This window comes from Melitaea cinxia, chromosome 30 (assembly GCF_905220565.1).
Source record: "Melitaea cinxia chromosome 30, ilMelCinx1.1, whole genome shotgun sequence".
In the NCBI taxonomy this organism is placed as follows: domain Eukaryota; kingdom Metazoa; phylum Arthropoda; class Insecta; order Lepidoptera; family Nymphalidae; genus Melitaea; species Melitaea cinxia.
Window position 1 is genome coordinate 1921237 of NC_059423.1, and position 12051 is coordinate 1933287.

General features: G+C 33.7%; 1 protein-coding gene across 1 annotated transcript; it reads right to left on the minus strand.

Annotated features, from left to right (window-relative positions):
- Positions 1-1000: 1000 nt before the first annotated feature.
- Positions 1001-11753, minus strand: LOC123668244. Its single transcript, XM_045602018.1, has 6 exons — positions 11651-11753; positions 9518-9617; positions 5523-5620; positions 3574-3749; positions 3078-3244; positions 1001-2152 (listed from the first exon to the last, which is right to left on the minus strand). The coding sequence occupies exons 2-6, from the start codon at positions 9604-9606 to the stop codon at positions 1957-1959; spliced, it is 726 nt and encodes a 241-aa protein (XP_045457974.1). The 5' UTR covers positions 9607-9617; positions 11651-11753; the 3' UTR covers positions 1001-1956.
- Between the last annotated feature and the right edge of the window lie 298 nt (positions 11754-12051).

The window sequence follows — 12051 nt, forward strand, 5'->3', positions numbered from 1 at the left end:
TACTCTGATAAACCCGTACAATTAGTTTCTTATTTCGTTTACCATAAATATCTTTCATATACAGACACCGGCCAGTTACAATTTTTATTATATACATAAATATGTAAATTGACTAAAGTGTTACTGAGGAGACTGTTAAGTATTATTCAACCATCCTGAGATCATTATGAACGTATTATAAAAGAGATTATGAGCTAAAAATATGTATGAAATATGAATCATACAAACCTCACTAAAAGATGTATGTATGAGTCATACAACCTCATTCGCATTGCATTTGTAAGAACATGACAAAGTATTGTGTTCGTATATTTATAAGTATTTTGTAAGTAAATAAATAAGAGATATGTCAGTTTTGATAACGTTTATTTATAAAAAAAATGTATTGTGTATATGTTTGTAATTAAATAAAAGTTATAGTAATATTGCTTTTTTCATTTTTGACTTCCATTTTAAAAGCTTACAATGGAATCAGTTGATCACAAATGACATATTACTGTCTTAAAGTATTTTTTCATAATAAAAAAAAATTTTTGGGTATTTTTTTAACAAAGTGTATTTAACCAGATGTATTATATTATTATCAAAAAAATATATATCTATATAACAAAAAACGTACAGCTAAAAATAAATAACTAATAAACAATAACAATAGGAATAATGAGTAAATAGCCACCGAAAACGAAGTTGAAAGATCACCAAAGCCATTCACATTAAAAAAAATGAAATTTTGGCTATGAAATTACAATCATTTGAAACAAGAAGCCTGTAATCTGTGAACATATGTGGCATGTGGCAACTGGCTAGTAAACAATACCAGACGACTGTTACAAAAACACAGGCCTTAATTTGGCTATTGAAGGGCCTGTTTCACTGTTTGCGGATACATTTTATCCTGCACATAAGTTACGAATAGACTATCAGCAGGTGAAATATGCTTTTTTGTGTTCCATTCAATCACAAACGATCATTTATATATTCCCGGGTAGCGAATAATAACACCTCATAATATAATCTGTATTCAACGGTAAAGGATACATATATCATAAACTTTTTTTTTAAAATACACAAATAGGGCGGCAAACGCGTACGGCTCATCTGATAGTAAGCGGTTACCGTAGTTTATAGACGCCTGCGACACAAGAAGCATCGCAAGCGCGTTTTTGTTCCTACCTCCAATCCCCTCCACAGTTCTGGGTCACCTTACCACAACTCACGGTAAACCAGAGGAACTGGCTCTTATTACTATTATACTGCATTTATTTATTTAACAAAGCTTGATGTAACTAAAAACTTAAATAGTAAATAAAATCTAAGTTGATAATAAATAGAAAAAAAAAAATTTTTGACAATAAATAGAAGAATAAATAACCTATTTTCTATGCTGTTATTTCTACTTATACTTATACAAAGGTGGGTTAGCCACGAAAATAACTAATTTAAAACCCCGACAGAAGAGAATGCTTTTGAAGACTAGGTAAACGAATTGAAGGCGAATTTCAGAGAATGAGTTCTTCGGTATGTTTCTGGAAAAATCGTGTGCTTATAAACACTTGGGTATCTTCAAGAATAAATGATGAATATGCGAAGCTTATTACTAAGCCAGACCTCTTATTTGCTTTTAATTGGAAAATATTGTGATCAAAGATAAGCCTTCAAAAAAAAAATTGTTCCTAAGTCAGGTAAAAGTAAGACTATGAATATTTTCATATGGTATGGTATTTTTAAGAGTTGCCAGTACTTATTGAATGGTGGCAAATCATGTAGTTTTTATAATATTTCGTATAATTATTTTTGGTTTTTAATTATATAGTTTAAATACTGGAAATACAAATGCATGACAATTTAAAACATATCCAATCTTGAAATGTCTTCTCTATTTCCTTTCCTACATTTTTCATTCTCACACATCTAATTACGCTTTTACGTCGGGATTTTTGTAATTATATTTTTCTATTAACAATATTTGATCCCCATAACTTTAGCGCTTGGGCAGTCAGAGCCGCTCAAATCGATGCCATACATTATCATTTCAGAGTATGGTAATTCGGCTAGCACTTCGTAGCCACATTTAGTCGCCAACACTTGTGAAGTTATCGCCGTGAATACTGTGCACGTTACTTTTATACCAAATTCTTCGCAAATATTTTTCCTGGAAAAAATAAAAGTAATTTGAGAATTTGTTTCAATTTACGAGCGAAAACTTAGGACGAATGACCTGCGACAAACAACGAAATCTTTAGGTATCAGTAGACTAAATTAAATTTTATTTTGAAACTAGCTGTACCCGCGACTTCGTCCGCGTGGAATTTAACAAAATTTTATTGTTCAGTTCGCAGAGTTATAAAATAAATAAATAAAAATAAAAGTAGCCTAAGTTACTCCTAATTACAACAGCTTTTTGCCAGTGGACGTCCCGTCAAAATCGGTCCAGCCATTTTAGAGATTAGCTAGAACAAACAGACTGACAAAAATTGTAAAAAAATGTTATTTTGCCATATGTACCGTGTATACATATTAATTTAGTAAAAAGCTGTTATTTTAATATTACAAACAGACACTATGTTTATTTGTATAGATATAGTGTCTCCATATAAATATGCAAAACAATATTTTTTTTTTATTTGTGTCATGTGTTTCTTTTCATTTTTTCAATATTATAGTCCAATATCTGACTTAGATACGACAATTATCAATCTCTTCAATGGATAAAAATGTACATTTACTTTATTAATGTGTTAGTTAGATTAAAAAAATAATCGCGAAAAGGTTCCCTGAAAAAATCATGTACTTATTCTCCATCAGAATACAATGTTACAATTTCTTTATTGGGGGAAGGCACAATGATTTAATTGAGGGACAGGAGAAATAATCTAAAAATTTGGAGCAGCCCGACTGAGGAAAGACACAACCTTGCAACGCGCTTGCAATGCTCGTGATATTGGAGGTATCCATGGGCTACGGTATTCGCTTACCATAAGACAGATAGTACGCTTGTTTGCCACTTTCTGTTAGATCGACTAGACGCAAAAACTTCGTTACTCCATGGATGATGTGTACCTACTAAAATTCATTACCTGGCTTCCAAAAATCTGACACCGATGTTCTGTCCTCTATGTCCGGGTATCACTACCAGTCCACTGGATGACAAGTAGGTATCGACTCCGTATAGTGAAAACACGTCAACTAGACTCTCAGCAACTATCAATGTTTTCAAAACCTGCCTCCAAACTTTGCCTTTAACCTGTAATAAACAGCAAAATAGGCTTTGATCGATTGAAAATAGCCTTGGTCTTGCTAACTTGAAGCATAAAATCGAAGCTTTATTAGACTTTTATGACAATATTTAGAACACTAAAATGAAGGTATATAGGAGCTTACTGCTTATTATAATATCTCATTACACAATAAATTAGTTTTAACCGCCCAGGTTGACAAACGACTTAAATATTCAATGACCAAAAGGTGCTGTTTCTGCCAGATTAAATTCAGGAAAATTAGCTTCAGAAGGCCTTAAACAGCAATTAACGAACAAGAATGGATTAAAAGTACATGTGTACACGCACAGCCTACCTTTTCTACATTTTCTTTGTCGTCATCCGTGCATTTGACCATGAGGATATTAAGACCAACTAATTCTTTCGGTTCCCCGTTCTCTTCAGTAAAGCAAGCTATGGAAAGTTTTTGGTCCATTATTTCGTTCCAATTCTTTCTAATAGCTTCTATTGATTCGGGATCATTTGTATTATCTGTCAAAACCAATCAATGTAATATATATATTGTCCATATTTTCTTTGTATGTTTGTATTATAAAATATTACATTGAATCGTTGTTAATTTGTTAATACTTATAAGTTGCTTAATTTTTTTATTATGTGATATTAATTATAGCCTTGAATGGAGGGATGTACCTCGATCTTACAGAAGATAACAGTAAAATAATACTGTGTTCAAGGAGTGTTGTGTTCCTGTTGGTGAGTATGGTGACCAGAGCTCCTGGAGAGAATTGGGGATAGGGTCGGCAACGCACTTACGATGACTTCTGGTGTTGCAGAAATCTATAAGCTCTGGTAATCGCTTACCATCAGCGCTTGTTTGCCGACTTAGTTATACAATATACTAGCGACCCACCCCGGCTTCGCACGGGTGCAATGCTGATAATAAATATACTACAGAATGTCTTTATTTATAGTATGAAGCTAGCTTATAGCATGGCTATTAACATAATAACAACATTCACATATGCGTCGTTAGATTACACGTTGTTACAGAATGCGTTGAAGAAAAAAAGGTTCACTGCTCGTTCCCCGTAGGTGATAGCGTGATAATTTGTAGCCTATATGTTGACCCCACTTCTTAATAATATTCGTGCCAAATTTGAAGTAAATGCAGTACTTTTTGAGTTTATCCCAGACATACATACAAACAAACAGACAAACAAACAAACTGACAAAAAATCTAAAAACTATATTTATGGCTTCGGTATCGATTGTAGATCACACCCCAAGTATTCCTTAAAAAAAATATTTAATGTACAGTTTTGACTTTCCTACCATTTTATTATATGTATAGATTATACACACAGTCACAAGTCAGGACGATTTGAAGATAAATGTCTAAACTAATATTCAGTGGTAGGCACATTATGATAAGCACATGAAAATGATGTGTTTATACAACTTAATACCTAAAAATGTGACACTTGTCACATTTTTGCACATGATGTTCAATTGTTGTCTATTAGGCTACCATACAGGCGTTTGCCGTGGTCTGGGTGTTTGTGCAGTCCTTGTGGGTCTTCCCACCGTGCCTCGGAGAGCACGTTAAGCCGTCGGTCCCGGTTGTTATCATGTACACCTGATAGCGATTGTTACTCATAGTAGGGAATATATCCGCCAACCTTTCAACCAATCCTTCTCCTATATGGGAAAAGAGGCCTATGCCCAGTAGTGGGATATTACATGCTGAAGCAGCAGGCTACCGCTCACGAGTTTCACACGTGTGTATTTAACGATATTGATTGTTCAGTATCCTCCCGTTAAACATAGCCTATGGAACTCAGTGGTATTCTCATGATTAAATAATTTAAAAAAAATCGGTCATGTAGGTTTTGAGTTTATCCATTGCAAAAGTAAAAAATACAAGTCCTTCTTCTCTATAATATCAATATAAAACCTCCACCGTTAGCTTCTGATTAGTAAATGTAATTCCAAATTATTTTTGTGTCGAAAATGAATGCAAAATGTTCTTAAAAACGAGCAGACTTAGCAGTATTAATATAAATTCTTTATTTACATCGACTGTTGATTGATTAATAGATATAAATATTAGCCCCCCCCCCCTTCAATCGAAAACCATATAATATGCTTGTATGTTTTGTTTTGCGGACCATGGGCCCCTTTGTTAGTATCGCCCGGGGCATGAAGCCCCCATTGGCCCCTCCTCGCTGCGCCACTGCTTATGAGACTGTCACACGTAGTGACCACGCGACATAGTCTTATTTTAGAAATAATTAAAATTACCTAACGCTTTGCATATAGGCTCATCTCGCAGAAAGGTTTTAGTCATCAAGTCTAAGCAGATGGTCCTGTAAGATTCATCCATGTCTCGAATTTGATACCTGAAATCAAAATACATTGAAATCAAGTAGTTTTGTGTTTAGTAAGTTGTGTTCCTGTGGTGAGTAAGGTGAGAGTTCGTGGGGAGAATTGGGGGTAGGATCGGCAACGCGCTTGCGATGCTTCTGGTCTGTAAGCTGCGGTAATCGCTTACCATCAGGTGAGCCGTACGCTTGTTTGCCGACCTAGTTATATAAAAAGAAAAAGTCTGGAAGATCAGGAGTTTTGTGACTATTTATCAAGTGTGTCACGCTAATTATCTCTCAATGCAATCCTTAGCTGATGAGCATTAGATAAACTCTAAAAACAAATTTAGCACTTGAAAGATCTTGTACTTTTATACGAAACTAGCTGCCTGGATAGCTTTCGTTCTGTCAAAATTTAATAGTAAAAATTATTTTATTTTTATATTTATTTTTTTAAGTATTAATACCTTCCGTGGCTCTTAAGCAACATACAAAAAAAATATACCCAAATCGATCGAGCCATTCTCGAGTTATGCGCTTAGCAACGTTCATTTTTATTCATTTAAATTATTTAAACATTTTATCACCTACGTGTAATTTTTCAAATTTAAGCAATTGACAGAATAAATGCTTAAATTTTGTTACTACCGTTTTGGAAAGGATTTTAGAAATTATACTAGATCTTTGAGATTTAAATCAGGCTCGGAGTTTGATTAGGAGTGAGATTAGATGTCAGCTAAGAAAGAGAGTTAGGACGAAGAGACAAAATTTGTTTGAAATTCTATTATTTTCTGATTCAGAAGTTAAAAATAAGTTTTTGGAACAAAGTTTCTCATGAGGCGTTGCATAGGGTTACCCTAGCCGGCAAAAAAGTCGGTAACGTTAAAAATAAGCGTACGATTTTTATGTATAATCTATGTATGATGGCTATACAATGTGTAATGGATAGTCTAAGTGATGGCTGTTATTATTATTGCAATATGCTATTATTATTGAAAATCGAAATCAAAATCAAAAACAGCTTTATTCAAATAGGCTCCAAGAGCACTTTCGAATCGTCATTTTACAAATTAAAACTTTAAAAATAAATTATTATATTTGTAGAAGTAAAGCTACCACCGATTCGGAATGTAGATTCTGCAGAGAAGAATCGGCAAGAAACTCCGCAGTTACTCTTTTGAAAAATAACATTTATGTCATTCGATAATTATTATATATTTTTATAAATCTTTGTAAATAAAGGTGTTAGGATAATTTTGTAAAGTAGTTTTGCACGCCTCATAAGCGAAGCGGATCAGGTTCTGCTTTATACGATTGTAGGGCACAACTTTACAAAAATCAAGCGCTTTCTTGAACTAAAATTGTCTCTATTTATTTTTATCGCACTTGTAGAACAATATTTACATATAAATGTAAGGGAAAAACACTAGTTTCAACGCTTATGACATTTTAAAAAGACATTTTGCTTTTTAAAGAAATAAAATAAATAAAATATTAAAAAAAATCCTGGACCGGCTGTCAAATGTATGTATGAAATTTGACGTGGTCACGCCGAAAAGCTGAACTGATCAAGTCAATTTATTTTTATACGCTTCAGTATGATTTAAAACTTAGCCCTTTTGAAGATCACGGTCTAATTTAATGTAGTTTATTTATTAGCAAAAAAAATAAAAACTAAAAATGAGATTATGAGGCGCGCACTTTTGGATTTTCCAATCTTTTTTTGATTATTATCGATAAAAAAAGATCATAATAAAAAATACATACCCGAATAATGACATACATTTGTATTGGCCATACAGGTGTTTGCCATGGTCTGGGTGTTTGTGCAGTCCTTGTGGGTCTCCCCACCGTGCCTCGGAGCACACGTTAAGCCGTCGGTCCCGGTTGTTATCATGTACACCTGATAGCGATCGTTACTCATAGTAGGGAATATATCCGCCAACCCGCATTGGAGCAGCGCACAGTGCAGTGAAATGTATGGCGCGATGGACAAAAATCATAACACAGTTTTAATGCTGTAATAAACTATATTTCGTACATAATTTTGTTAATGTTGTCTAGTATAATAATTTTTAGCTTCTTTAATCTAATAACAATATTAAATATAAAATTATATTTATCTTAAATAAGGTAAAAAAACACAATATTCATTCTAATTTAATTCATCTACCAAAATAGCTAAACTAAATTATTTTAAATTAAATAATTATTTAAAATAATTTAAATTAAATTATTTTAAATTAATTAAAACTTTCTGGCAGGCGAATCTCCCGTTGTAGGTAACCTCCGTGGCGTTGATAAAGTCTTTGGCGGCTACGACTAACTTCTTTCCACTTATTGCTCATATTTAAACAAAATAACCGACGAAAAGAGAACAAATTCTCTCAAATACAGCTGATTCTCGACCACTTTTTTCCGTTTCAAACCGTACTTCTACCAGATTACCCGGAGTTTTTGATAGATTTCCTTCTCGCTGAAAAAGATATTATAAAAAAAAGTCGCAAACGGAAGCACTTAAACTGTACTGAAAATTAAAGTATACCAATGTAGTAATAATAAAATGTTACAAGTATGCAATGTTATGCAATGTTTTTTTTAAAACTTTCTTCAAAGTTTTAAAATGCACCGAGTTATACTTATTTTCAATAGCAACTTTGGATAGATTCATACATAGTTAAAGACAACGTATAGACTCAAAAACTATAATAATTTAAAGTACATACCTTGGCCTTTAATCTCCATAGCTGTTAGTTTATAAAAACGTTACACTTTCTTTTCACAATGCACTTTGCACAACAGACGATTTACGACTGATAAGGTAGTTAGCGGTATTCATTCAAAGTGAGACATTCAAAGTGTCATTATAAGCGAATAAAAACTATCCAGCTAATAAAAATTGGTGCTCGTTGTGTAGGAACTCATTATTTTTAAAACGGCAATACCGATTTGTAGGAAACCGAAATTTGTTTTTTTCTTTTTTGTCCTAGACTCACAGCACTGTGCAGCGTGGTGGATTAAGCTCTGATCCTTCTCTTACATGGGGAAAGAGGCCTATGCCCAACAGTGGGATATTACAGGCTGAAGCAACCCGAATAATTATTTTCTTTATAGCTCGAATAGAACTTGAAATTAATATTTTATAATAAGGAACTTCGTTCCTATCTGGTGTCCCACGACACAACTCGGTTTTTTTACCACTTTTCATGTTTTACCATCACATGTTTTTTGAGGTTGAAATGGGAACGAAGGTAAGGTATGGAAAATTGACATTTGCTTGATATATGGCTAATCCTGCTATCCTGTAGTGCTGTATTTCTGTGGTGAGTGAGGTAGCCAGCATTCCTATGGCTGGGTCTGTGGGTGAAGTCTATATGCTAGGATACCATCAGGCGGAGACATACGCTCGCTTGTTTGCTACTTTTGAGGTAATAAAAAACAAATTTTTTTATGTCACTAGGTCGACAAACAAGCGTACGGCTCACCTGATGGTAAGCGATTACCGTAGCTTATAGACGCCTGCAACACCAGAAGCATCGCAAGCGCGTTGCCGACCCAATCCCTAATCCCCCTCACGAGCTCTGGTCACCTTACCAACGGAACACAATACTGCTTGAAAACAGTATTATTTAGCTGTGGTCTTCTGTAAGGTCGAAGTACTACCCCAGTCGGGCTGCTCCATATTTTGAGCAGGAAATTCCTGCTGTGCCCCTACCTCAGTTGATAAATAAAAAATATGATAGTCAATAAATACATTACAACTTCCAATATGATTTTTTATTATTTTACTTATGTAAAAGATTTTATGAGGTTTAAAAAATAAGCGGCCGTTAATAGGCGCATGTACCTTAGTTATAACTAAGTAAGTAATTATAAATAAAGTAATTCTCTTTATATATTATATATATCTTAAATGTATGACAACGCACTTACATCAATCCGGGACTACCATTTCTAGCCTTGCCTTGAAACCTGCTCCACACTTTCCCCACTGGAACATTGTCTGGTCGTTTCCAGCGCATTTTTGGTTAATCTATTGAGGAAAATGAAATATAAACATTATCCCAAAGTCTACAGAGTTATTGAATTTAATAGTCTATGGGCAAGTCTATATATAGTCTAGAATTTATAATATACGTACAACTTTCGAACGTTATGACGTTGTCTCGTTAAACTATCGTCCGTAAACCAACTTTACAGACAACCAATTTTTTTTATCGTTAACTCTGATTACAGTTATATAACTGTTTCGGATTGTATTTATAGATAGTTTTTCGGATAAAACGCTGTAATTTATATAAATACAATAAAACGCAAATATCCGCAACGGCTAGATTTATTCGACTGATTTTTTTTTTTAATTTTGCTAGAACATTTTTATGGAATAATAATAATGGAAAATTGCAACAATACCAAAAAACCCCAAAACCAAAAAGAACAATACAGAACATTGTCTGATGTATAATATTAGTAACTACTTACATATTTAACTACCTAGTCAGTCAGTGATAAATAAAAATAATAATCAATATATACCTACATATAAATAAAATTGAAGGATTGAAGTAACTTTTAGGGACTTTCTACATGGAAAAAAATGCGTTTACCGCGTGCGAGTACCTACCGCCCAGATACGAGGAGATATTTTGTACACATTTTTTTTGTGTCTTTTATCTTGCATATTTTATGTTATATGTATTATTTCTTTTCCTGTGTGGCTACGGCACCAAAGAATATAGCCAACCCCTCTCTTCCCGTGGGTGTCGTAAGAGGCGACTAAGGGATAACAAGGTTCCACTACCACCTTGAAACTTAAGAAGCCGACCGATGGCGGGATAACCATCCAACTGCTGGCTTTGAAGCACACAGGCCGAAGACGGGTAGCAGCGTCTTAGGTGCGACAAAGCCAGTCCTGAGGTCACCAACCCGCCTCCCTAGCGTGGTGACTAAGGGCAACACACGAGTTCACGCATTTTTGGCGCGAACTTGTGGAGGCCTATGTCCGAGGCAATTTTTATAAGCAAAAACAACTAAAATAAAATTAGTTTTTTTCTTTTTATTTTCATCAATCAGTCAGTCAGTTCCGATTTCCACTGCTGGACATAGGCCTCCTCAAGTACGCGGCATAGATTCCGGTTTACCGCAATCCCCATCCAGCCTATACCGGAAACATCGACAAGTAATACAACGTAGGTAGACGTAAAAATAGTCAAGTAAATACGCGTTATCAAAGATTACTCAAAAAGTAGTCATCAGATCTCAATCAAATTTAAATATGACCACATAACAAGTATCAGATTTCGATTAAAACAAAAATCATCAAAATCGGTACACCCAGTGAAAAGTTATGCGGTACAAATACAACGTAAGTCTAGGTCGTAAGTGTAACGTAGTTAGATCTCAAATAAATTTAAATGGGACCACATGACACGCACCTTTCGATAAAAAAAAAATCATCGAAATCGGTCAACCCAGTAAAAAGTTCTTAGTTAACAGTACATAAAAAAATACACTCGAATTGAGAACCTCCTCCTTTGAAAGTCGGTTAAAAAGGGGTCACATGAGTATACTTTTTATCTCATAATTTCCACAAGATCAGGATTATGCCGTTAAGAAAATAGTGAGTACCTATCCAGATAGATTCTCTCACGAGAACGAAGTCGCGGATACAGTGTGTAATTTAATAAATGAAAGAAGAAAAACACTTAATATTTATAATTAAGGATATTAGGGAAGATAATTTTCAGACGTTTTTAGCTCGATAAATTGATAAATTAAATACTAGTGTTATACTACCCTCTTTAGAACTTGAAGAAACAGAATTCAAAGTACGAAACACATATTTATTATTTAATTTACGGACAGAACATTAATTCATTTAAAGTTACAATAAAAATTAAAATTAAAAGTAAAAATTATAGATATAAAGATTATATAGTAAGGCACAAAATAGACAAAACATTGCGAACGATGTAAACTCAAGGAAAAAGGCGCTTAAAATAGCCGATGGATCAAAGATCACTATATTTACCTCAATACACAATAACAAACAAAAGTAACACTTACAGATTCAATAGAAACTTTTTATTGGCACAAGAAACAATTTAAAAACTTATTTGAATTTTTACAAACTTTTAAATCTGTTACGCTGATATAACCTCACAGTGGACTAACTAAATCATGCAAAATGTTAGTGTATGTGCGTTGTATTGTTTTGCGGCTGTGTTATCTCAAATTGGGTCTTATCACAACGCGATAAGAGGCTCGAGTTGGTAAAAAATTGCGTTTAAGTTTGTGATAGCAAAACTCAACACGTGTGCGTTTCCATTTGTATTATCGATGATAATAAGTATAATTATAATGAGCTGAGATTTTGTTATGATTTCTATGTAAAGGAGCTATGTATCTATTAATAACAAATATGTTTGTTCTAAAATAAAAAATCCGACTACAATTTACAAGTGTAG

Excerpts from the sequence above, each read along its gene's own strand:
- LOC123668244 (XM_045602018.1), bottom strand. The coding sequence starts at position 9,606 with ATGCGCTGGAAACGACCAGACAATGTTCCAGTGGGGAAAGTGTGGAGC. Across the intron at positions 3,750-5,522 it reads GCCTATATGCAAAGCGTTAG|ATAATACAAATGATCCCGAA; the intron begins GTAATTTTAATT and ends TGGTTTTGACAG. Across the intron at positions 3,245-3,573 it reads ACAAAGAAAATGTAGAAAAG|GTTAAAGGCAAAGTTTGGAG; the intron begins GTAGGCTGTGCG and ends TGTTTATTACAG.